The following is a 26,324-nucleotide window of genomic DNA, read 5'->3' as shown; positions in this document are numbered from 1 at the left end:
TCAGTGGTTTCAAAGGAGATAAGGGACGCAAACGAATGCTAATGAAAATACGTTACCAAGATTAGAGAGAAACACCTCCGATATATACTGCCTTTGTAATCATTTCAGTTCCAGTGGCGCCTGACACAATAATGACCTAGTCAGTTGGCCATACGCGTATAAGTAGTGATTGGACAGAAATATCAAGATATGAAAACATGTTTGAGTAAAAGCGTGACGTGTCAATGTAAACCAACCTGTCAGATGAGGCTGCATATGTCAGTTTGTTTGTAGCAGCAAAACGTAGCGTTTGACTACCTGGTAAGAAAGACATCGCAACCAAATGTTTCCGGTACGAGGAAACAATACACTATACATGATGGCTTGAGAAATTGTGTATATGTACAGTAGTTAGCTTAACATTTAGCAGCCTTAAGCGTCATGCGGCGTTTGGCGTATATATGAATACTAACTCTTAAAAGTAACCATGCTTTATATGAAGTGGTGCAAATGATATTATGATTAAAATATCATTTATCATTTAGTCATATGACCTATGTCCTATCATAATATATTCTATGAGTAAACCGACACATGCAGTTGTTGACAGAGACAGACCGACACGCCTGAGGGGTGGTGTAACAATCTCACTATTGGGAGGGACACCCATTTGCGTAGATACAGGCGACGAAGCGGTGACATATTTAATAAAGACAGCAGATGATTAACAAAAGAATTGCCTAACTGAAGTAGCGTTTCGGGTGGTTCTAGCCGTGTCGGAGGCGATTCTTCATCGCATGCCTGACATTTTCTGTTGAGGAAATGTCTGGCGAGACATTTCTTCTCGTCATTGTGGAAGTTTGATATTGTTTCCGTAGATGCGCGAGCCAATGTGACGTCAACGTGAACGACCTGCCAATAGCAACATACCAGTGTTGCCAGGGTGCAACATCAGCGACAGCAACAGCGACGTCAACGGCGGCGACGGCACTATTACACGCCATCAGCAGACGAGCAGTCCTTCGACGACTTGGTATGGCTAGTATACGAGCCTACCGCCCTTTCCGTGGAATGACCTTGACACGTTTACACCGTCAACGCAGACTGCAATGGGCACGCACTGTAAGTGCGGTGGCAGCGCCGTAATTGGGAAGTCGGTTAAGCTTGTTCAGACACGATGGCAGAGTTCGAGTTTTTCGACGTAGAGGAGAGCGACACCAACTAAAGAAGTTCATCCGTTCGACGGAGGAGGCGTCTTGGTATTGGGCGGCATTTGTGTTCAGAAAACAACAAGACTGGTTATCATCAGAGGAAATCTGAATGCCCAGCGATAGAGGGATGAAGTATTGAGACCTTTTGTAGTGCCCTTTATTCGACAACAACCAAGAGGAGTAATTTTGCAGCACAACAATGCAAGGCCTCACACCGCTAGAATTGTTCGAGAATACCTGCACAACGTTAACGTCAACGTATTGCCTTAACCAGCCCGTTCTCCAGACATGAACCTCATTGAAAATTTCTGGCGTCATCTTGATCGTCAGCTGAGACATCGTGTACCACCTCCAGAGAACCGACAGGAAAAGACTCTCATGGATTTAATTAGAAGGATTCCCGTTGACGTCATCCACCGACTGACGAGGTTGGCGTGTGTTGGATGCCAAGGGTGGTGACAGTCGCTGATGATGATGGTGATGACGTGCCCCTGACTCCTTTCTCATTATGTGACGCTTTATGCACGTTTTGAATGAACTCTGATTTGTGTAATTTATAGTTTTAACCCCTTGACTCTTTCTTAATGAATTGCGACAAATGTAAGACCAGCATTACAATTAATGTTCAGTCAAATTATTGGAAATTAGTTTACCCGGTAATCTTTGTGTTCAGCTCTGTGTAAAAACACTTGTATGAGTATCATGTTCCCTGCAAACATTCAAACGTCCATATTGTGCGCCGTGCATGAACAGACACGTGCAAATTGTAAAGTCAAAGGATATGTCCTCGTTGATATTCATTGAAAGATGCATGATCTAATTTCAGAATACATGTGTTTTCATTGAACTTAGAGTCACTTGTTTTCCACTGGTATATTATGAAAACATGCTACTTATGTACTAGGAAAAGCGACATTGTAAGTTGTAACTTGAATTCAGGGATCGTTCTTAAGAACCGTCATGGCGATATTGTCCTTATAGTAACAGCGCATAAATTCCAGAAAGCAGCATGGCTATCGTCATTTACTGATGTGAACAAACTGAGTAAGTGAGTGTTATTTTAGGCCACCCTTAGCCACAATACAACAATAACACCGCGCGCAACATTATAACTGGGCTTCACACACTGTAGTCATGTAAGGAATCGAACCTGGGTCTTTAACCTCGAAGATGCCCCACTTTTACGTAAACATAGAGTCTTACGTAGTGAACATTTTGTTTTGTTTTCCCAGGTTTGCAAAATGGATTTGTATAGCCTTATATACGTTTGATTATTTCAAACAATAAAAGCATATGTAACAAAAGTAACATATTGAAATATATCCACGACTTTACTCATAGTATCATTAAAAATGTTAAAGTTTCCTTCTCTTAGATTAAATAATACTAGATAACTTATCTAGATAACCATCTTATTAAAAAAAGACAAAAACTTGCTAACAAATAGGATAACATTAATATATTATAATCTGTCTAATTTAAAAATCTTACTTGTAGGAAAAGAAATTCCAGTTTCAACTTCTTTCAGTTGTGAAAAAATAACGAAGCAAAGGAACAAACAGATCACAACCGATAACATCTTGAACGCGCACTACACTGTGACGACAGAGACGTGTGCTTAAACGTCAACTACAGTCATGTAGCATTTCATGTCGGACTGCGTAACCCCGTCTAAACAAAGGAAGAGAAATTCTAGAAGCATGACTGATGTTCGATCTTTCGTTTGGGAATGGCATGGCTCAGGAGCAAGTTAATAACACACCTTTGGTGTATTTAAATGCCATTTTATAGAATGACAAGCACATACCCAGCAATGTACTCATAGTGTATATCAAATTCAATAATTTGCACTTTTATATATAATCATGAATGTTAAAATCAGGTATAAGAACAAGCATATGTGTTAGCGAACGAACATCCTATGCCAGGACTCTTTAAGAACTGTGAGCAGCTTAGATGAGCTGGATACTGGCGCTATACAAATATCATTTATAATAATTATATGTCTGTAAAATGCAACACCAAAACCATTCCTGATTTTAACACTTTCAAGAAAGATTGATGAATACCTGTAGGCAAAATATCTGTTATTAATATTGGTTCTGATTTTCTTTGCTTGATTTCATGGCGTCCGCTGGACGGTGGGGTAGCCAAGTGGTTAAAGCGTTCGCTCGTCACGCCGAAGACCTGTTTTGGATTCCCCACAAGGGAACAATATGTGAAGCCCATTTCCGATGTCCCTCGCCGTGATATTGCTGGGATATTGCTAAGAGCGGCGTAAAACTGAAAAAGACATGGCGTCGAGGGTCAACGATAAAAGTGCAGAACTGACTGATCTTTAACGAGCCTCTACCAAATCGACCTCAAAGAGCAAATCAAATCGCTTTCATCAGGCTAATAAATCAATTATGTACATGCAGCCTATCTTAGCTTTCTTGATAGGCACGGTCGTGCCTGGCACAATGACAGAACGAACACGACTCCATATTGTGCAAGGAAAGGTCACTTGACATTGATATTGGGACAACAATCTAGGTCATACTGACTCGATGTTTTGTCTCCCCAAACTACAACGCCTTTGATCACCATGTACGAATCGTGGAAGCTCTCCTCAAGCAGCCCATACAGTGCCATAGTTTGCGATGATCCCAGACCTTCCCCCAGGAACACGCTGACTAAACGTGGCCAGGTTTTACAATAGCAACTTGACGGATTCTCTAAAATCGTCATTTGGGAGATTCCTCAGCATTCTACCTCGTCGAGTGAATTAATGTTTGACAAATTGTGGGTGATGCGAAAACGTCAGCTTTTAAATTTTCAATCTTACAATTATATCAAGAGCATTGAATGGGCTTGTTATAATCGTTCAGGTATGACTAGAAACGAATATTTCGTTTATTGGAAATTGTTAAGTTGGTTTCGAGTATCCCTTACGTTTTCCTATGTATGAAGCATGGGAAAAGATGTGGGATCATATGAATAGTGGCTCAGAGCATGCATGTAGTTTATAGTTTGTGGTCAGGGGCGATGTGAGGAGAGCATTTCTGAGTGCGGCGTGAAACAGCAATGAAAACTGTAAATACTCGAGTTTGAACAATCCAGAGATTCCCTCCCTACTATGACCTGCATTAAGCAAGTCAATGAGGCGTACCACCTGATCCCGTTAGTCGCCTCTTACGACAAATATTGGTTGCTGAACACAAGTTGTAACCGAGATCGTCACTCCCGGAAGTCGGTAACCGGTAACCGGTAGTCGGTGAAGTGACAATGTTGTAGAAGGCTGCAATCATGTTCAAGCAGGAAACCTGAAACCAATTGCGGAGCTGCATATCTAATGAACATTTCAGAATCCCAGACCTTCAATATACCTGATAATCACAATGACCTTGTTATGTATCAAAGCAATAAATAAAACTCATTTTAGTTATTTTAAAGTTTTGGACTCATCCATTTAGCCGTTTGACGGAAGACGGAAAACGAGCCACGCCGATCTCGATGGACGGACATGCGCCTTCCCATAAGCTTATGTGGGATCCTCGGACCCGATGAGCTCAAGGGCAGTAATTTATATGATGCTGTCTCCCGACTGAGGGTACACATCCATACATTTAAAACAAGACAATTACCTGTCTCGAATATCCGTCGAAACAGATACCATTTGGCGTGAAAAGTACAATGGCTGTGAAAATATGGGTCAATCAGAAGACGTGTTGGCACCAACAATTTCACATCAATAAGACTATGGCAAAAAATGGACAGAGCATCCTCCCACCATCTATCTATTCCATTGATGACTGGTCAAGATATCACGTATGTTTGATAAACCTGCCTATCTCAACACCTTTCCAAATGTTCTTCTCTGTCCAGTGCTTAGCAACAGGAAATGGCTTAATGCAATAACGTAAAATGTCGGAAGCCCGTCCATTAGAGGTCGAAGATTGAGCACTGTCGATATCGATTATAGTATGATAGCATTGCAGTCATGTGTCTGGGGTGTGCCACTTTCCAAACTTACCGTATTCTCTGGAACTGACGACTTGTGTATGCATATGATGAATAAAATGCACAGATACAACATTTTTCCATAGTGAATTATGATCTATGCGTCATCGAGTGACGTGAAAAGTGTGATATATATTTTTCACGTTACTCAATGACAGTTACGTTATATTTCAAATGAAATATTATATTTATTATATGTTTCCAATTTTCATTTAATACATTTAAGTAATATTAATCTGAGGAAAGTCGATTAATGAAATCCATTATGTAAACTAAAGACTGTTCACTCTTTTTTCCCAGGTACACAGATAAGGCATACGAAGTTAGATATTCTAATACAAAATATAATAATCACATATTTGTATTACTATAAATTTATTGTTCTATTTCGTGAACGTGACGTATTTATAGTGTAAGTAACCATAAATTTGAAAATGACCGCTACTAACCGAATGAAATAAAGTCACTTTGTAACTTATAACCGAAGTATTCTGAACAGAGTGGATCGAGGCGATGCGTGGACTCAAGACAAAGCGAGGGATGGTCATTCAATCCAGCTTTTTCAGTGCAGGTGCACTGAATGACTCGGCGGTCAGCAGTTTTCGCTGTAAGTCGGCCAAAAAGTGGAAAGATATTCCCATTGACACATTCATTTCTGATTTGATACCAGAGTTGTCAGAATATGACGGTTTATCTGTTTCTGATGCCTAGGATATGTACAGGGGCAACACAACAAATATTGTAGATAAACATGCACCAGAGGATCGTTGTACAATTACAGTCCATGCAGAAGCTCCCTGGTACAACGATGAAATCCGTCAAGCAAAACGCAGGCGACGCTGCCTTGAGAAGCAGATGCGGTTCAGTGGCCTTGCTATTCATGAGGAATTATATCGCACTCAGATAAATCATGTCAGTGCACTGGTGGAGACCACAAGCGTGGCTACTTCAAGGACATTCTGCATAATATCAAGGGGGAAAAGGAGGTTTATGTTGTCACCAATAAGCTCCTGTTCAGACAGAACAAGAAACTGTTACCATCCTCTGTTTCCGGGGCTGCATTATGAACCTTGCTCTCTGACTACTTCATGGATAAAATCATCACTATACGATCAACTTTGTCGAATCAACATGCATCGTATCACGTTTGTAGTCCATCACAAATCGAATATGACAGTAAATGTAGCTTGAATTCTTTTCGTCCTACCATCAACCAAGAGGTGCAAAGATTCATATAGCAGTCTCCCAACAAATCCTGTCAACTTGACGTGATGCCAACATGTCCCCTGAAGAACTGTATGCATCCTTACCCACATCATCAACTCATCTCTGTCTGAGGGATATGTTCCTGTGTCTCTCAAGGAGGCAGTTATCACCCCACTGCTGAAGAAACCGAACCTCGATCCAGAAATTTTGAAACATTATCGGCCAGTGTCAAATCTTCCTTTTGTCTCCAAACTTTTGGAACGTGTGGTAGCACACAGACTGAAAGAATGCATCACTGTCCACGACTGTTTGGAGCCTTTGCAGTCTGCATACCGTACACACCATAGTCCTAAATGACCTCCTTCAATGAGTCGACAAGAATGGTGCTGCAATTCTAATTCTTTTAGATTTGTCGGCAGCGTTCGACACAATCGATCATGACATCCTCATCAGCACCCTGAAGGAAAGAGTAGGTATCAATGGCACAGCGCTTCAGTGGATTCGTTCATACCTATCAGAAAGATACCAACGTGTCGTAATCGGTGACCACTCATCTGAATCCAAGGAGCTTGTCTATGGAGATCCGCAGGGATCTGTCTTAGGCCCCTTCTTATTCACAGTGTACACTTGTCCCTTAGGAAACATAGCCAGATGTTACAGTCTTTCCTTCCACCTTTACACCGATGACACACAGCTGTATCTTTCCTTCAAGCCAACTTGTCACCCGTCATCCACCACAGCATATGCGCAAATTGAGAGCTGCGTACATGCAACCAAACATTGGATGACAACACACTTATACCTGGATGCTCATATTAAGTCAGTTTGCAGCAAGTCATTCTACCACTTACGGAACATCTCGCAAATCCGGCGCTACCTTGATGAGAGGACAACCTGTCATTGATCCATGCGTATATTTCATCTCTGATGGACTACTGCAACTGTCTTCTATATGGCCCGCTCAATCCTCAATAGGAAAGTTCCAACGCGTACAAAAATTTCCTGCTAGACTTGTCTCCAGATCACAGAAATACTCTCACATAACTCTGGCTTGAGATTACACTGGCTTCTCATATCAGACAGAATCCAATACAAACTCAATCTTCTTGTTTTCAAATGTCTCAATAACCTAGCTCCAAAGTATCTCTCTGACCTGATCACCAGATATCAGCCCCACCGAAGTCTCCGATCTGAAAAACTTGGTCTTCTTGTTGTCCCACGCTTTAAGTCCAGCACCAGGTTTGGGGATCGATCATTTCAGGTGGCAGGACCCACTCTCTGGAATCATCTTCCACTGGAGCTAAGGACAATAAACAACCTGAAGATTTTCAAATCCAACTTTTCTTTCTTGAGCTGTTCGGAGAGCGCTACTGAGCAGTACTTTTGGACTGGAATTGGCGCTACATAAATGTTTTCATGATGATGAGGAGGAGGTATTATGTTGTTGAGGCGTGAAATTACGTCTCTGCCCTTGAATGAACGGCTATACATGAGACCCAATGATCTTATCCTTGTATCGCAGACCTGTCAGATTGCCATTGACAATGAGAAGTTGTGTCCGACCATCAGATGTGATGCTACCCCATACCGTAACGCAGTCTCCACCATACTGTCGACGCTGAACAACGCACGCGTCAGCATAGCGTTCCCCTTCACACTCTTGCCCTGTCAGTTGAGCTGTCTAAATGTAATTTCGACTCGTCAGTGAACGAAACATCATGCTAATCTTGTCTCCTGTACCGTAGATGCTATCCTCACCAGGCAAGACGTGATTCTGGGTGAGGTTGAAGCAAATTGGACGTATTGCATGACGTTGGGACCGGATGTTGTGATTGCATATAAGCCAGGAATGGTCCGAGCAGCCTCACCGGCAGTCTGGCATCGATTCCTTTGATGGGTCAGCCGAATGTGGTCGTCTTTGTGACGTAACTGCTGGTCCGAGGCAAATGTGAAACTGATTTCAAGAGCATCACGATGACCATACCTCCATCTATTGGAGACTTGCTTCTATTACAGATCGATACTTGCATCCCAAATACGTCACTCTCATCACCAGTATACGACATTTCATATTAAAGGTCTTTGTTATGTTTAACCATGTCTGGAAATGAAGTACTAATGACGGACGGGCCAGCGTCTATGAGCACGCGTGGCTTCGCACTGTGATTACTAAGACAGTATAACATCTCCAATTCGAAATTATGTACTGAACTACTGATCAGTAAAAACACAGAATTTGTTCGAATTAGAGATTGATAGAAAACTCGATTTCCGCATGAACTATGAAGTAAAGCGGGACAACTATTTCGGATTACCCGCATGGTCACGTGGCTCCTAATTTGCTACAGATGTGTTCACTTGTCATTTGGAATTGCCAAAATACAAAGTATAATTGGCTGAAAGTCCATTTTATATACTCAAAGTGCATATTGTGGAGAGATATTTCACCTGAGAGACAAATACAGACTGATTAAAAGGTTAAAACCAATAATCAACCGTTCTTAAATTTTCAATATCAGGTGTGTGAACTTCAGGTGTCAAAAAGAATTCAATAGGTGAGTGAGTTAAATGTACACAAAGTGTATCAGATTTCATGCAAATTGCTTTGCTACATGTTTATATTGGGTTATTTTTATAACTTTTCAAATAACTTGTATTTTATGCAATTTTATGTTATCCACAGTTACATTTTCGGTTGGTATATATTGTTTTGTTAGTAAATGAGAGATGCACACCGTCCTGAATGTCACCACGGTTATTAACAAGTGCCCCATTAATCATGGAATGACATTTTTCCTTAAGTCTGCCATGTGACATGGTGTACAAAGTTGAAAAATCAGAATTTACCGGGGTTTTTTTTATGTTGACCGACCACGTATGCTAGGCTTTTCAATATGGTTACAATGCAAAAATGTCTTCATTGATCACATGAATCACGCAGTTGCATCTTTGAATTGTGTAGGAGCATGGTCAAAGTACAATTGTCAAATATTACAAATACAGTGCAAAAAAATGCTGTCTGAGTATCAAAGGGTTTAGCTTTCAATATGGTCGAGGTGGTAGTGCCAAATGAAGTATGTACTTTTTCTGGCACATATTGTGCCCACTGTCTTGCTCTATATTGTTGTCATTCTGAATACTAGTGTTTGGGTAGATTTTTGCAGTTGTTCACTGACTTTGTGCAGTTATGTACAGATTTCAAATTTAAGAGTGTACGAAAAGATTTCTTGGAAAAAATCATTCCATGATATATTTCTTTTGCGGCACAAAGTCCATAGAAAAAGCTACAGATGCTGCACAATTCAGATTGGATCATTTCTCGATGAAAAAACATTGTCCATTTTCTGCTTTACAATACTTGAAATAACTGGTAATATCCAGTGCAAAAAACAACGTTTGAACCGTGAAGATCCCTGACCTTCAGGAACCTATGTTTGATATATTATAAGAGGCAACAAGAGGGATTGGCGCGTCAGGCTGGGTGGTTGGATGCATTCATCGATACTCGTAATATCAATCGACCATACTCAAACATTTCCAGACCGCTGTTATTAAGCTGGAGTGAGTAAGTTCAGTTTTGCGCCACTCTTAGCATTCTTCCAACAATATCAGGGGACACTAGAAATGTCTTCACACATTGTACCCATGTGGGGAATCAAGCCCGTCTCTTCGGCGTTACCACTAGGCTACCCCACTGACCCCGGCTTATAGCTGGAACACTGCTGCATGCCGCGTTAATCAGTGAATAAATATTTCTATCAAGAAGACTAGTAAATAGACTCTTCATCCATTTGAGCAGACAGTGGCAAAAGGTGCCGGTATCTCTGGCTAGTGTCTGCTAAAAGAAATTGAAAACCTCACAACAGTTCGGAGTTCATACACTATGCACAATGTTGAAATACTCTGTCTTCTGTCAAGTCTTTGTTCACAGAAGTTGGAACCTATCAATAGGCTTGGGCAGTTGGAACACATGTTTGTTTTGGAATCACATGTTATCTTACATCTGCAACTTTAAATCATGATATTTACAAGGGCCTGCAGAATGTAAAGATAAGAGATGAAGACACGTCCACCAATATGGTTATCATGTTCCTTGTCAAGTTTGTTGTGCAATACACACACTTCACTATGGTCAACATTTTCGGTTTTAGTTCGTAGTGCTTGATCGAGGAAAACACATACTTCAGTACGATTACCACATTCCGGTTTTATTTTGTAATGCTTGAAGTACAAGCACATTCGCGTCAACATGGCCACCACAGTCGGTTATAGTTTCTAGTGGTTGAGGTACGAAGACACACACGTCAATACGGCCACCACAGTCTGTTTTAATAGTTTCTAGTGCTTGAGGTACGAGGACACACACGTCAATATGGCCACCACAGTCGGTTTTAATAGTTTCTAATGCTTGAGGTACGAGGACACACACGTCAATATGGCCACCACAGTCGGTTTTAATAGTTTCTAGTGCTTGAGGTACGAGGACACACACGTCAATATGGTCACCACAGTCGGTTTTAGTTTCTAGTGCTTGAGGTACGAAGACACACACGTCAAGATGGCCACCACAGTCGGTTTTAGTTTCTAGTGCTTGAGGTACGAAGACACACACGTCAATATGGTCACCGCAGTCGGTTTTAGTTTCTAGTCCTTGAGGTACGAAGATACACACTTCAATATGGTCACCATAGTCGGTTTTAGTTTCTAGTGCTTGAGGTACGAAGACACACACGTCAATATGGCCACCACAGTCGGTTTTAGTTTCTAGTGCTTGAGGTGCGAAGACACACACGTCAATATGGCCACCACAGTCGGTTTTAGGTTCTAGTGCTTGAAGCACTTGGACAAAAACGCCAAAATGGTCATCACAGTTGGTTTTACGTTGTCGTGCTTGGAGCACTTGGACAGTCGGTTCTACTTTGTAGTGCTTGAGAAACAGGACAAATCACAACGGACACCACACTCCGGATGTAGTTTATGGTGGTTGAGACAGGATGACAAACACTTCAGTATGGTCACCAGAGTCGGTTTTAATTCCTAGGCATTGACGAATCAGGAAACACACGTCACCATGGTCAATACGGACTTCAGTTTGAAGTGCTTGAAGCAGGGGGGCATGCACTTTACTGTGGTCACCAGAGTTAGTTTTTGGTCTAGTGCTTGGCGCAGGAGACCTTACTGTGGCCACCAGAGTTAGTTTTAGGTCTAGTGCTTGGAGCTGGAGACTTCACTGTGGTCACCAGAGTTAGTTTTAGTTTGGAGTGCTTGGAGCAGGAGACTTTACTGTGATCACCAGAGTTAGTTTTAGTTTGGAGTGCTTGGAGCAGGAGACTTTACTGTGGTCACCAGAGTTAGTTTTAGTTTGGAGTGCTTGGAGCAGGAGACTTTACTGTGGTCACCAGAGTTAGTTTTAGTTTGGAGTGCTTGGAGCAGGAGACTTTACTGTGATCACCAGAGTTAGTTTTAGTTTGGAGTGCTTGGAGCAGGAGACTTTACTGTGGTCACCAGAGTTAGTTTTAGTTTGGAGTGCTTGGAGCAGGAGACTTTACTGTGGTCACCAGAGTTAGTTTTAGTTCAAGTGCTTGGAGCAGCTGGACATACGCTTCAGTATGGTTACCACGTTCCTGTTTTAGTTTGCAGTTTTTGAATCATGAGAATATAAAGTGCACTATCGTCACCACGGGTTGTTCTAGTTTTTAGTGTTTGCAGCACCGATAAACACTATGGTTAACACCTCTGCTTCTAGTATGTAGTATTTGACGCACCGATAAACACTATGGTTACCACCTCCGCTTCTGGTATGTAGTGTTTGATGTACCGATAAACACTATGGTTACCACCTTCGCTTCTAGTATGTAGTGTTTGACGCACCGATAAACACTATGGTTACCACCTCCGCTTCTAGTATGTAGTGTTTGACGCACCGATAAACACTATGGTTACCACCTCCGCTTCTAGTATGTAGTGTTTGACGCACGATGACACACCATGGATACTAAACTCCGGTCCAGATTGAAGTGTGTATATCTTTGCTCGAACCATGCGGCTTTTCACATCAAGTCTGGCCACGAAGCTACTGATGTTGGGGTAATGGTTCGGATAAATGAATACTGCTGTTCCCTAAGTTTTACATATATTTTATTTCCTCACCGGAAAGAACGGAACAATCAACAAAATATAATGGCTGCAATACTGTGATCAACAAACAAGATACGATGAGTACATTATGATTGCAGGGACTGGCTAGTTCAATCCGCGTCAAGGGCATTAGTAGACACAAAAAAACAGACACATAAAAGTTTGCAAGAGAAGGTTAGCACCGTAGGCCAATGTCTTGAGTCTCTATTGATTATGTATCACTTAGATCCGCATTAAACATCTGCAATATGACTTTTCTACAGCAGTTGAAATATATCATAAAAGCAACTTTAAAGAATACTTAATGAGTTTCATAAAAGCAACTTTAAAGAATACTTAATGAGTATGTGCAAAGTCACAAAGGCAATAGTGAGTGGGTGTGGTTTTGTCAGTTTCGGCTAATACTGATGTAGAAGCAATATCACAGCGGAGACCCCAGAAGTGGTCTTCAGCAGTTGTACCTATCTGTGAATCCGAACCCCAGCCTTCGGCGTGATGACCGAAAGCTTTAACAACTGGGCTATATCTCAACCAAACTTAATAGTAGCATGGATTATGGACTATATTATTTGACATGAAACCCACATGCTCAATCATGGGAAAGGTATGCTGTATACACATGGAAAAAGGTATCGCATCGCCAATGATTTGTAACCCCTTTATAGCTTTTTACAATTTTGTTTGTATGATTATTTTGACACTTCGGGTGCATCATACATTGATTTCATATCAGAACGTGCTACGAATCAAAGGCGAGCATTACTTGCAATACGCATACCCGTCATAAATATCAATTTTCTGTAAACTGTTCTTACAGATCGATAACTTGGAAAATAAATAGATGTTGATGGGCAAATACGGGGCCTACAGAACCTACAACTGCTCAAAGATAAGTCTGGCTAAAACGATCAATAATCGGAAATATCGTCGATATGATGAAATATTAATGATTATCTATATGAAAAAGTGTCATCGATAATATCGTATATAAAACCTTTGCGAGCGTTAATTTACTCACGCAATACACACAGTTTTTATTCATAGGCTGCTACTAAGTGAGTGAGTGAGTGAAATTTTAACGTCATATCGGCATTGTTCCGGCCATATCGTGACGAAGTTGCTTCTAAATTATGTTCAGGCTGCTGTAGTTTGATATATATTCATTTCTTTACGACTTGCTTTTGCAATTTTGCTCGAAATTACTTATCCGATATTTATCGATAACTGATCGATATTTAGTTACGATTATCAATCTCAATGATCTAGATCGTTAACCAACCCTACTCGAGGATGACCAGTTACTGGTAAGCGGAATTTGGGCATGGCATTAAGGTCTGTTGCAAGAGATGTTTGTGGTCATCCATTGACAAGCTGATTGGCCAGAAAACATCTGCAAACCTTACGACTCGTCGACCACAAGTAAAATTTCCTAATACAGGATACAGACATTCTCAGAATCACATGATTTCAGTCGTTCAAGTCGAATGACACGTTAAAACAGATTTCCTACGTCAAAGGTCGTACTAGCTCTACCAGGAGTATAGATTTCAGTCACACACAGCATGTTTGTGACATTATGGGTCGCCGAGAGATTCTCCAGTACAGAATCCTGATCCACCAAAAATGGAGCGCAAGACCTTAACATCAAATTCAACGTCTGATGCAGCCAGTGAGGAGGAGGGTCAGGGATGTTATTACTGTTGGAGGTGGTTACACCAAATATTAACATTGGCATTGATATTTATGTGACTGATTGAGGATAGCATGCCTGAATCTTGAAAATGACCACACTTTTCTAACGCCATACGTCCATACGTATAGCACTTCATAATGGATCAATTATTTGCCATGTTTGCTTTAAACGTCAGATTTGCCATTTAATTATTCCGTGATCCAGATATTGATACTACGCCAAATATGGGTTGTTGCGATACCTTTTTCCGTGTATATGTGATTTGAACCTACGGCTAGGCGATTCATGAGGGTAACTTCAGATGCACAGCTCGCCCGAGAGAATTTCGTGGCCTGACCATTTTGTAAATATCTGGTTGTTACGTTCGTCCATGACAATTTGTCATAAATTGTTTTAACACTGTTTGGTTGAATGGTCTATTGTAAGATCTCTTTGACACAAGAATCTTTGTGATACATTTGGAAACTTTATGGTCTTCTTACAACTACTTCAAATAGTATCTTGTCCAGCCAGAACCTTTCAGCGAGCACCCATCTCCATTCATGATGATGTCACAGTTGATTTCATTTGGTGACGACACATTCTTGTAGTTGACTCCAATACAGTCGGAATAAAGGAAACACGTCAGCTGGCATGCTTGTAGGTGGAGCGTTGTCCGGTGAATTGATTTGTACGATAGGAACCGTTTATTCTTTCGTGAAGTTACTGTTGTGATTTCCACTGAAACATATATTCATAATATTGAGTGATAATAATGATGATAATGACATGATATGATGGAGCAGTAGTGTTACGTGAAGCATATACTAACTACAAGAGCACATGCGAAACTCATAATTTTTCCTTTAAAAATACTTTCATGGCAGATCGGTTGCTAAAACTATATCCAGGAAGGGTGTCGCCTGCTCACTTGATTATTGTAGTGTCACCAAAGATAACATTTGTGAAACAAAACGTTTTTATCAATACACATAAACACATTTTGGAAATGCATAAATCCTTGGAACGGCTGGAAGATGGCTGAAGGTGAAGTTGACTGAATAGATCTAAATATGAAAGTTTAGGTTGTGGTAAAAAACAATATTTTGGTCATTTGCACTTGCGACAAGTTAGGAGACAATGCCAAGTATTGATTAATATACAGCATCATCAAATACAGTTTTTTCTTGGTTGTATTAATTATAATTGCGGTATCGTTCAATTTGTGATATATGAAATATGTGAAGCATACAATGCCATGGCTGAGAATGACAATAGTGTACATATAAAAACAAGGTAAGTGCAATACTTTCGTTTTAGTGGTAATATTATAATCCATAAATGTGCGGAGAGAATCGATGTATCGAATAGTATGATAGTTTCAGCAGTAAGATCAAAACAACACCTGCGGATTTGCACCAACAAAGTTAATGTTTTCAAACGTAAATATGAAAGAGATAAATACAATATGTCTTAATTGCAAATCCAGGTAACCTGTGCGTTAGGTTTTATAATCAATCTTAGGATAAAGTCTCCATTCAACCATGACAGAAATATCCGAGGTAATTGGTTTTGTCTGTTGTTCAGTGCCCCAGTTCAGCACAATAATATCGGTCTGTGAATAATCGAAACTGGACTTAAGAAAAGTGAAAAGCGTTCTTCATCCCGAGCATCGATCTTCACATTCTGAAAACTCTAACCCAGCATCTTTCATCGCGAACACCTGGTGTCACGACTGATACTCAGTGACGTAGTCACGCTATTGTCGGCAATATTTGACCACATTTAATTGCTTTAGTTAAAAGGTTTTAAGGTAAAATATTGAGCATTGTGTATATGTTAGTATATCAATATTCCAGCAATATCACCGCGTCGGACATTAGAAATGGCCTTCACACATTGTACCCATGTAAGAAATCGAACCCAGGTCTTCGGCGTTACGAGCGAAAGCTTCATCCACTTTACTATCCCACCGTCCCAAAAATATTATGAATTACACAACAATGATCGTGTTTGGATATCGTAAATATAAGGAGGAGTAAATTGCATGTAGTTGTCAGTTGATCGGGCCTGCAAAAACAATCGTGAGTCGTGATCCTCTGAAAACATTTTCACCTCTAAAGTCACTGGACCAATGAAGCGTACAGTAACCATGACATCTGAGTGTGTACGAAGTGTTTGAAAAGTTATAATGAAATATGTATGGTGGCCACTGGTCAGCCAAGTCTGCACAAAGTGTATCTGTAATAGCCTCTTTGTCTGTGTGTGAAAATCATGGCGTTTGTAATGTTTATTCCGTGTAAAACAAAAGGAAATTTAGCTGAATGATTCGTTAATCAACTCAGTTATTACTTAATACCTATGCAGACAATATTTGAATACAAAGCTGACATCAACTTAAGCTTGTTGTCTGTCTTTGTTGGCAAGTTAATCTGTTGACAATTATAAAATAGGTTACAGTATGCTGGCGCTGTTTTGTAAGTAATAGAGGGTATTTAGGGTAAAAGAGTGAGTCAGTATGTTTTACGCCGCTTTTGGCATTATTCTACCCATATCACGAAATAGGACACAACAAATGGTACATATGTGTGGAATCGAGCCGTGGTCTTTGGCGTGACGAGCGAACGCTTTGACTACTACAAGGCTAGCCTACTGTCCCAACGGTAAAAGAACTTGAATGTATGGGTAACCTCTACAGACAACTTCAGATGCATCTTTCTGTACGCTATAGCTCGACATTAAGTAAAACTTAGTTTAAGAATGTTTTCAAATTCAACAAAACTAGTCCTCCTGAGATTGTACGTAAGTCCCAAAACTTTCAAAGTCAATTTAGCTCAACACACCTTATTAATTGTAGAATATCAAGCTGAATATATTATGGCTGAATATCAGTACAATCGCCAATGGCTGAAGGGATGGCATAAATTCAGCTATGGTCCATGCAGGTAGCAAAGTCCCCATGGTCCCTAGAAGGGTGATCTACCTTCAGTTTTTGGCGATCCTCAGCCCTTTTTTATATTGTATAATCCTAATTTGAAATCCTATATATGCTAGTTTTGTTTCTTATTACTATGACATACTAGTTGGTTTTACTGTCCTTCGTCGACAGGATTTATTTTATAAATTGTGCATTTATCATGGATTCATTACTATTACTAATACTGCCGCTGTGACTATAAACTTTGACTCACTCACTCACTTACTCACTCACTCAACAAAACTAAGCCGGATGTGGATGCTGGCCTTACTTTGTGTTCCATTGGAGATATAGTTTCCGGTCTGGCCTGTCCTTTCACAAAACGTCTTGTCCAATGTAAACTGTAGGTCAGAAGTGTCTTCCTAAATAAGATAAATGAACAAAACATCAGTTAAGCATGTAAATTCAATTCTTACAATCAGTTAATCATTCAACAGCAAACAACCTTGATGTAGTAGTGCCTGCCTTAACATGCTCGAAGACAAGGCGTTAAATGTTAGAGAAAAGCTTTGGGCCCAGTTGGTATTGACACAAGGTTACGATATGACCACGAATTGTCACACGCCACAAACACACTGAATAAGCTTTGTCAGCAATAAAAATGAACTCACACGGGCCATGTGACAGGTAGCAGGACAAAAACCACCTGGACAAAACCACCCGAACAAAAGCTACCTGGACAAATGCCACCTAGGGAAATGCACCCAGGACAAAAGCCACCCTGTTGTTTATCATTACAAAGAGCACAATTGACGTTAACGATTTTTAAAATGTAAATTTTATAAAGTGTTTAATTTAAAAGGAATTTGTTTTTGTTAAAAATGGTTAACGTGGCTTTTGTCCGGGTGACTTTAGTCCTAGACCCCAAGCGACACAGCTATTCCTTCATAGTTCATGAACAAGTTAAATGACCATCCGTCAGGGTATGGATGGATATTTGTGGTGTTAACCCAAACTCAATCATCTTATATAATATACCCACCAACATTGAAAACGCACCACTTATAAAAGTTCAGATTACTAAAAGCACGTGTGAGGAATTGATATTTTTCGCAGTCAGAAAGGATCAGATACACGTGTGGTCAAATCGAAAAGTCAGTATCGCGTGTGACCGTCATTTGCATTGACACATGCAGTGCAACGTCTCCTTATTGTTTCAATAAGCGTCCGAATAGAGTTCTGGAGGATGGCATTCCACTTCTGCGGTTGTGCAGCCTCAAGTTCCCGGATGTCTCGCATCTTTTGTCGCCGCGAAAGACTTTGACCAATTTCGTCCCACAAGTGCTCACTGGGGGATACATCTGGCGACAGTGCTAACCAATTACCTGGATGTGTTGCTGGGCCAGATACTGCATGGAAAGTCTAGCTGTGTGAGCCCGTGTGTTGTCCTGTTGAAAAGTATGGACATCTTGGTGGTGACTGAAGAATGATACGACGTAATTCTGAAGAAACTGGTCACGGTAGTAAAGGGCATTAACTCTCCCTTGACAAACATGAAGGCATTCCTGTGATTGTAACTTATTTCACCCCAGACCGTGACACTCCCACCACCCCAACGGTCTGTCTGAACCACACACTCATCAGCATAACATTCACCACGTCTACGCCAAACACGTAATCGGTCGTCAGCATTACGTACATGAAGACGTGACTCGTCAGTGACTACCACACCATGCTGACCACGCCTCTTAGTCCATTGTATACGCTCATTACGGTGTCTGTCAGTCAGAATTGGTCCTACGTAAGGACGTCGAGCATGGAGCGTGTAGACGGCGTCGCATGGTGTCAGCACTAATGACCCCACGTCGACCTTGAACTAGTGCAGCAGTCTTGGCAGTCGGCAGTGTTCGATCACGAATATGGTTAAGGTCAATATGGCGATCCTGACGGGGCGTCGTGGAAGGTCGAGGGTGCTACCTTTCTTCTGATGTCGTCTAGGAAGTGGAGTGGCCAAGTCCAAGTTGTGGAGCAATATCCCTACTGCTGGAGCCAACCTGAATCATGCCTAGTGCATGTTCTCTTTCGAGAGGTGTTAACCTCGACATCTCTGTCCTCGTTTCACAGTTGATAGTGAAGCAATGAGAATCGTTTCTCATACACCTGCTTTTAATGTCACAGTCAGCATGATTTCAGAATGAAATTCGCGCTTTTTTCATGGCGTGGCTGCATGTTGATGCGTTTTGGAATTAAGAGTCATACTGTGAACAGGAATTTGTTTCTAAAGCATTTTTTCGACTAGACATGCCCTTCGACGTCAGGTTAGTCATATTCATTGATCATTGTCATGCTGAAATCCATCTTGATGAAAATATGGACAATTTTAGACTGGTTCGTTTTCAATATTGGTGAGTATATTAGCTACTTATCACCAATATTGCGAAACAAAAACATTATTGGGCGTTAATATCATTGATTGAACTCAAACGTGCAGGTGTTCAAATGATCCGAGTTTCTGTTGAGGTATTACCTTGCAAAGTATTACAAATGCAATTTTAAATGCACAGCTGCAATTTTAATTCCTACGTTTGTATGACTTGACGTAAGTTAAGGGATACGTCTCGGATGCTTTGACATGCATTGTTTGTGACAATGCTGTCTGGATTGAAACACACATTACAACATGATTAAATACGTATGCTTGAAAACCATCGCTTTGTAAGGGATGGCAATATCTTTATTGAACTGCTGCCAATCATTTAGTCTTCGCCAAAATTAACTAGCATACAGAGTGCAACAGATATTATTTATGTTAAACAACTTCAGCGCATTTTTCTATACTCTTAAAGAAATAGGGGAACCTGATCTTTCAATTTGGATACACCAATCATCTTTCAAGAACGGTTACTGTACAAACAGCTATGGTCATAAGGAAGTGCAAGTGGTGATGCACTCTCAAAACATTCATTATTATCATATCAACATTGATTGACTCCGATGTATCTCCCAGCTGTTTCAATCGTGAATTAAAAATGAAGTTAACCTATCTTTTTAAAAGTGTAATAGACACACGATTCCCATCCCTTCACTAAACATAAAACATACCTGGGGCGTATCAATGCCTTCTAAAGCCGATCCATACGTTGCGTCATCTCCGTAGCCCATAAGATAAGCGTTGAAATACGATCCATCAGTGGTAGCTATTACCTGAGCTTGTACAGTGTCGACAAGCGGTACGTATCCTCCCACGTGACTTGTTCCGGAAATAGAGAACCAAACTGTTTCCGAGGGCAGAGCCTGTCCGTTCAAGACCATACTGGCCTGTCCACTCGAGTCTGTAGTTACTACCAGATAGTGTTTAAAGTTGACATCACTTGATAGCGAGGGTATAGAAAACTGATACTTTGAAGTCGTGCTTGAGTTGACTGGATGCACAATCACCATGTCGGTCTTTCTTGGTCCGCCATTTTTAAGTAATATTGCAACAATTACTTCAGACGATGCGGTAAGCATGTGAAAAGATCCTCTTGAAAAAGACACATCTGCAAAATCGCCTGTCTCGGTGAGAGTTATTGGTGGGTTATTGTCTAAGGTAACACTGGTATCAGGAGATTTTGCGACTACACGAATAGTGTCACTTCCGTCTATATCTGGCAAACCAAATACAATGTAGACTGAGCCAGAGTTTCGTGTTGCCATGTGATCTATATAAACAGATCTTGTCGTATTATCAACTGATATCGCCCCTGCTATTACTGCAATCGCATGTGAACTCTCAATGGTGGTTCCGGTTAAATCTTCATCAAATTCCAGTTTAATATTTACACGGTGGTTCTGTTTGGAGAACACTAACTTTTGTCCTTTTACTTGACCTTTAGGTACTGACCCAAGAACGTTTGTGACATTTATTCCTTCTCTAAAAGTAATGGTTAGTTTCGTAGCGTCAAAGACCACACTTATTCCTATCACAGACAGCATCGGATCCGTAGCATCGCTATAGGATACAACAGTATACGTGAAAGGTAACTGGCTCAACTCTCTCATTTGGTAAAATGTCCACTCGTTTCGGAAGAAGATCCCTAAATCTTTTGTCGTCACAACGTTGAAAGCGTTTGTCTTTCTTACAGATCCTCGTATCAAAATAACTTGTTTAGGCAATTTTACGCTCGCTGTTTCACCTGAGATGACGTTTTGATAAATCTTGCCAGATCCTGCATTCACCCACGCGTCAGTAGCCGTAGCTGCAGATGTTGTGAGGTAGATATAACCGGCGTCCTTACTTCCATCTTCCAACTCAGGCACCATAGCCATGTATACCTTCGTCAAAACAGAAGGACCGTCTGAAAGAGATTCCAGAATATGTGCTGTAAAGCTTTGATGAAGAGAGAACTTGGTCCCGACCCACAAAGCGTTCATAGCTCTACGACATTCGTAAGCCTATGGAGAAGTATAGAGTTACGACAGGTCGTAACGTTACGAATGCTTTGAGGATCGGGAGCCTGTTTGGATAAAAATACGAAACTGAGAAAACATGCTTTTAAACTGCCATTTAAACTGCCATTCGTTTTCTACATCCTAGTGACATGTCTTGCTACATCTGAAAGTCCAAGTCACTCTGTAATGTTGCACCATGTCTTGGATCTGGGAAACTGGAAGGTCAGGTTGGTCGGCAACAGCGACAGCTTGAGCACATTTTTTAAAAATATATTTCAGTTATGCCTACTTCATCCTACTGCGAATTAATGTTCTACCGACCCGGGAAGATACGGGTTAGAATTGGTCTTCAGTAACCCATGCTTGTCGCTGACTTGGTTGACACATGTCATTGTATCCCAATTGCGAAAGTCGATGTCCATGCTGTTGATCACTGGATTGTCTGGTCCAGACTCGATTATTTACAGACCGCCGCCATATACCTGGAATACTGCTGAATGCGGCGTTAAACAACAACCAACCATTGTTGTACTCAGCAGGCATGGTATTGTAATCCAGCTTCTGTATAGCCGTGTCTTAGCCGAACAATAGGTTGATTGTACATGTTTGGGTCATAATGACATACTGCTAGTTACATAGTTGAACCGCCTGAACCTTCCATGTAGCACATTACCACATCCATGTACGTGGGACGGAGGCAGTGGGATAGTCATGTTTGTCTTTTGTTAAATCGACGCTGCAATCAGCAATATTCCATCTCTGTGACGGTGACCTATGCGTAATTCAGTCTGGATCAGAAAACCCAGTAACTGACATACGACGGGTCGATCTACACAAATGGGAAACAATGGCATGCATTAGCTTTATTTTCGAGTCTGACCAACCGATCCCGTTCATCGCCTATTACGAACGTTTGTCAGTGGATGGTTTAGTCAATAAAACGTTCGCTCGTTACACCGAAAGTCCGGGTTCGATTCCTCACTTGCGTCCATTGAGTATAGCCCATTTCAGGTTTTCCCCAGAATAATGCCGAAATATTGCTGAAAAACTACAGGCAACCACTCATGTCGGCGAAGTTCGAGTGCTGTGACAGCCATATTATTCGTTTGCAATATCATTTTCATTTAAATTTTTATATACCGAACCGGTGCGTGTATTTACCCAGTGACCTAAGCTTTTTGACACTATGAATTTCCATTCTCGTGCATCACTGTTAATCAGTAAAAACACCGGTTTTTCGCGAAAACGCATGCCATGCATTATTGGTAGTACACAATCTACATAAAAACGTATGTCTTTTGTTCTCCTAATGTCGCATTCACTTTAATTCCCGCCCTACGGAAAGAAAACGACTTCAAGGAGCAACTATCCTGTCAAGCTGATGTACACGAAGGTATCTTGGTGCTATGCATTGCAGTGAACTTAGTAACATCAGTAACCGCGTCATACTCGGCACACAACATTGTACACACATACACAATGGTCGCATAGCGCTATCACACCATGAAGTTAAGACCTAACCTTCAAAGTTCCTATGATCAACGCTAGAATAGTTTATGTAATTTATGTGAACAATTAACGCAAGTATGTTGTAGCTCGCTATCGAACGCGATTGCTTTAAAAGTATTATCCAGAGCAGTGATAACATGATGTAAATAAGATCAGTTTTGTTAGCTACATTATAAATGTAACAAACACTTGTCACATTTCAGTGTGATCTCTAACTCACTCACTCACTCACTCACTCACTCACTGTGATCTCACTGTCTGCTTATCAACAAACCATTACGGAGGACAACTTGTAATTCTGTTGAATACCTGGTCTCTCTTCAATAACCAATGTTTGTTGTCTTGTCATCATTAGTTGTTATACCAATATTATCTGGCATAAAATTCAACGGGTACTTTGATCTCACTCATAAAGTCCAAATGAGAATGTGTAAAACTGAATGTACCATATATGAAACAAGGGAAATGTGACCAAAGTTTTTTTTCAAATAACAATAGATAATACTTTTTGATCATGTTTATTTCATTTAGCCGTATGTTGACATCTACATGCTTTAGCTGACTCGTGAAGATCCGCGATAGAATTGGTCTTCAGTAACCTATGCTTGTCGTAAGAGGCGACTAACGGGATCGGGGGGTCAGGCTCACTGACTTGGTTGACACATGTCATTGGTTCCCAATTGAGTAGATCGATGCTCATGCTGTTCATCACTGGATTGTCTGGTCCAGACTCGATTATTTACAGACCGCCGTCATATAGCTGAAATATTGCTGAGTGCGGCGTAAAACTAAAACTCACTCGCTCACTACGACTTTAGCTAAATTTGATGGATATCGTATGTATCCTGCCACTTAATCACAGTTGACATAATAACAGATAAGTGTTACCAAAGTTACTGTTCAACATTTGTCGATATAACACAGTGACAAAAGTATTTGTAGTTGTTTTGATTGTTGAGGCTGACCACCCGATCTTCTTACGACAAGCATGGGTTACTGAAGACCAATTCTTACCCGTATCTTCACGGGGTCGGTAGAACAATAAATCGCAGTAGGATGAAGTAGGCATAACCGACATATATTTTAAAAAAATGTGCTCAAACAATATTGTCACTTACAATTTTGTGTCAAGAATGTAAACATTCTGTTTTATACAAAACGGCACGTCTTCTGAAGGAAGAGATACAGAATTAACTATCAGTTGAGAACGTTAAAATGATACCCAACACTGTATGAAACACGTTAAATCCAATACGGTTTGGCCAGTATCAGCAGAGACTCATTTCAATCAGTAATATGGCAGTGTAGACTGTACGTATCAATAATAGAAAAACATCTGAATTGACCACCGGGAATTTTGGAATTGTGAAAAAAACCCGAATACTTTCTTAAGCTAGAGATGACATTATGATTATAGCTGTATGTTACAAATTCCATCAATCACATAGAGAAGAAAACGTTTATGGCAGCTTGTGGTGATATAGTCTGTCCGGACAAAGTCATAAAGGTAACACTTTCTACCTTTTTGCTAGTCCAATAAAAAATTACCATCTAATTACATCTCTTTGTAATTCAAAAGAAACGTTTTAATTCAATGTAATTGATGCAAAAGATCAGTGCAAGTGTATATTCGCCCAGTACAGTTTATTTAACTAGCTTGAAACTTCATATTAAATAAATATAATTGGCATCATGGACAATACGCACGTTCACATATTATATCAATTGTTTAGTTGTAAGATACATCTGATTGTCAATACCCCGATGGAAGCTCTTAATTCAATTGAAACCAATCCATCACCATCATATATTTCCAAACATGTATACAATATCACTTATGTTCACGTGGACAAATGAACCATTTGCCATTGGAAACATCAAACCAAACCGTACTATTCTCTTGGGATTAAAATGAGAAATGTGAGCTACTTACCTGAAGTAAAAGTCATTCCAGTTCCACCGTTTCCCAATGTGGAAATTAAAACAAAGCAACGAAACAGAGAGATGAAGACAGAGAGCATTTTGAAAAGCTGTTTTGGCTCTGAACCGAGTTTCACTAATGAAGGAATATCGACTGCTCAGTGTTCTAGCGTCCTGTGCGGTGACTCCGTGCTCTATGGCCAAGCCTGACTGACTTCTCCAGTTGTGTTTACCTTTGAGCCTAAACGTATCGCCTGACTGGCGCACATTAAAGGGTAACCTTACTATTGTATGTCAGTTGCTCAGAAGTGGAATTGGTCTTCGTTCAGTTTTCTGTTCGATACAACTGCTGTAACAAAGAGAATGCCAAATGAGGTAATACGATTAAGGTATTAACATTACAATATGAGACCAGTACCGCGCACCTGTATTTTCAGCAACATCCCGGTAACATACCACCGTCGGCGAAATAAACACGTGTGTGATAACGTTCCGGTGTTTCTTTACCTGTTTTCTGATTAACCTATGTAGCAGTCCCCACTATTCAAGCTGTATGAAAACATATACTTAAAGTGAGTACCAGGCGAAACACCTGTTTGTTGTTTAAACTAAAAGGCACTAAAAAATCTTCATGCTAAATGTTTTGTTGGTTATTTTACGAACGTAACACTCACCTGGCCCCGATTTCTCGAAACAAACTTAAGTTTTTACTCAAATTTCAAACTGAGTTTGACAATTTGAAACAACTGATTTTTTAACGCAACTGCATTTTTTAAAATAAAAAGCCCAAACAACTTAAGTAATCTGTCTACCAAACTCAAACTGTCTACTATGTTTGAGTTTAATATCGATTTCAGTTCATTCTGGATAATGCATTTCCCTGCCTTTTCTCAAATTTGAGTAAAAACTCTAACTTAAGTCAAAACTCAGACTTAAGTTTGTTTCGAGAAATCGGGGCCAGAACTCCAACTGATTGAGGGTGTATCAGAAAACACTTGGCTACGCGTGAGTGAGTTTAGATTTTACGCCGCTTTTAGCAATATTCCAACAATATCACAGCGGGGAACACCAGAAATGGGCTTCACACGTTGTACCTATGTAGGGAATCGAACCCGGGTCTTCGGCGTGACGAGCGAACGCTTTAACCACTAGGCTACCCACCGCTATTATGACCCAAAGCCATGGGGCTTGACCACCTACTCCCTTACGTCTTCCTAACAAACATAGGTCAATAGGTATCTGCAGGGTTCTAACCCGTAAACCATGACCTTTAAAGGTGGTCGATTTGGCACGTAGTTTAGTTTTACGCCGCACTCAGCAATATTCCAGCTACAAGGTG

The 26,324-nt window shown here is 40.6% G+C and overlaps 1 protein-coding gene across 1 annotated transcript; it reads right to left on the bottom strand.

Annotated features, from left to right (window-relative positions):
• Positions 1-12,519: 12,519 nt before the first annotated feature.
• Positions 12,520-25,184, bottom strand: LOC124258052. Its single transcript, XM_046692129.1, has 4 exons — positions 24,999-25,184; positions 20,228-21,462; positions 17,457-17,547; positions 12,520-14,949 (listed from the first exon to the last, which is right to left on the bottom strand). The coding sequence occupies exons 1-4, from the start codon at positions 25,084-25,086 to the stop codon at positions 14,714-14,716; spliced, it is 1,650 nt and encodes a 549-aa protein (XP_046548085.1). The 5' UTR covers positions 25,087-25,184; the 3' UTR covers positions 12,520-14,713.
• Between the last annotated feature and the right edge of the window lie 1,140 nt (positions 25,185-26,324).

The sequence above is a fragment of the Haliotis rubra genome, unplaced genomic scaffold (assembly GCF_003918875.1).
Source record: "Haliotis rubra isolate DU_JTF1 unplaced genomic scaffold, ASM391887v1 Scf680, whole genome shotgun sequence".
NCBI lineage: Eukaryota > Metazoa > Mollusca > Gastropoda > Lepetellida > Haliotidae > Haliotis > Haliotis rubra.
The sequence above is the reverse complement of the archived record's forward strand: the minus strand, read 5'-3'. Positions and strand labels throughout refer to the sequence as shown.

What these genes read in the sequence shown, in the direction of transcription:
- LOC124258052 (XM_046692129.1), bottom strand. Translation starts at nt 25,086, where the DNA reads ATGCTCTCTGTCTTCATCTCTCTGTTTCGTTGCTTTGTTTTAATTTCC. An exon ending in AAGGCATTGATACGCCCCAG is followed by an intron (nt 17,548 to 20,227) that starts GTATGTTTTATG and finishes TATCTTATTTAG; the next exon opens with GAAGACACTTCTGACCTACA. An exon ending in TATCTCCAATGGAACACAAA is followed by an intron (nt 14,950 to 17,456) that starts GTAAGGCCAGCA and finishes TATATGTTTCAG; the next exon opens with TGGAAATCACAACAGTAACT.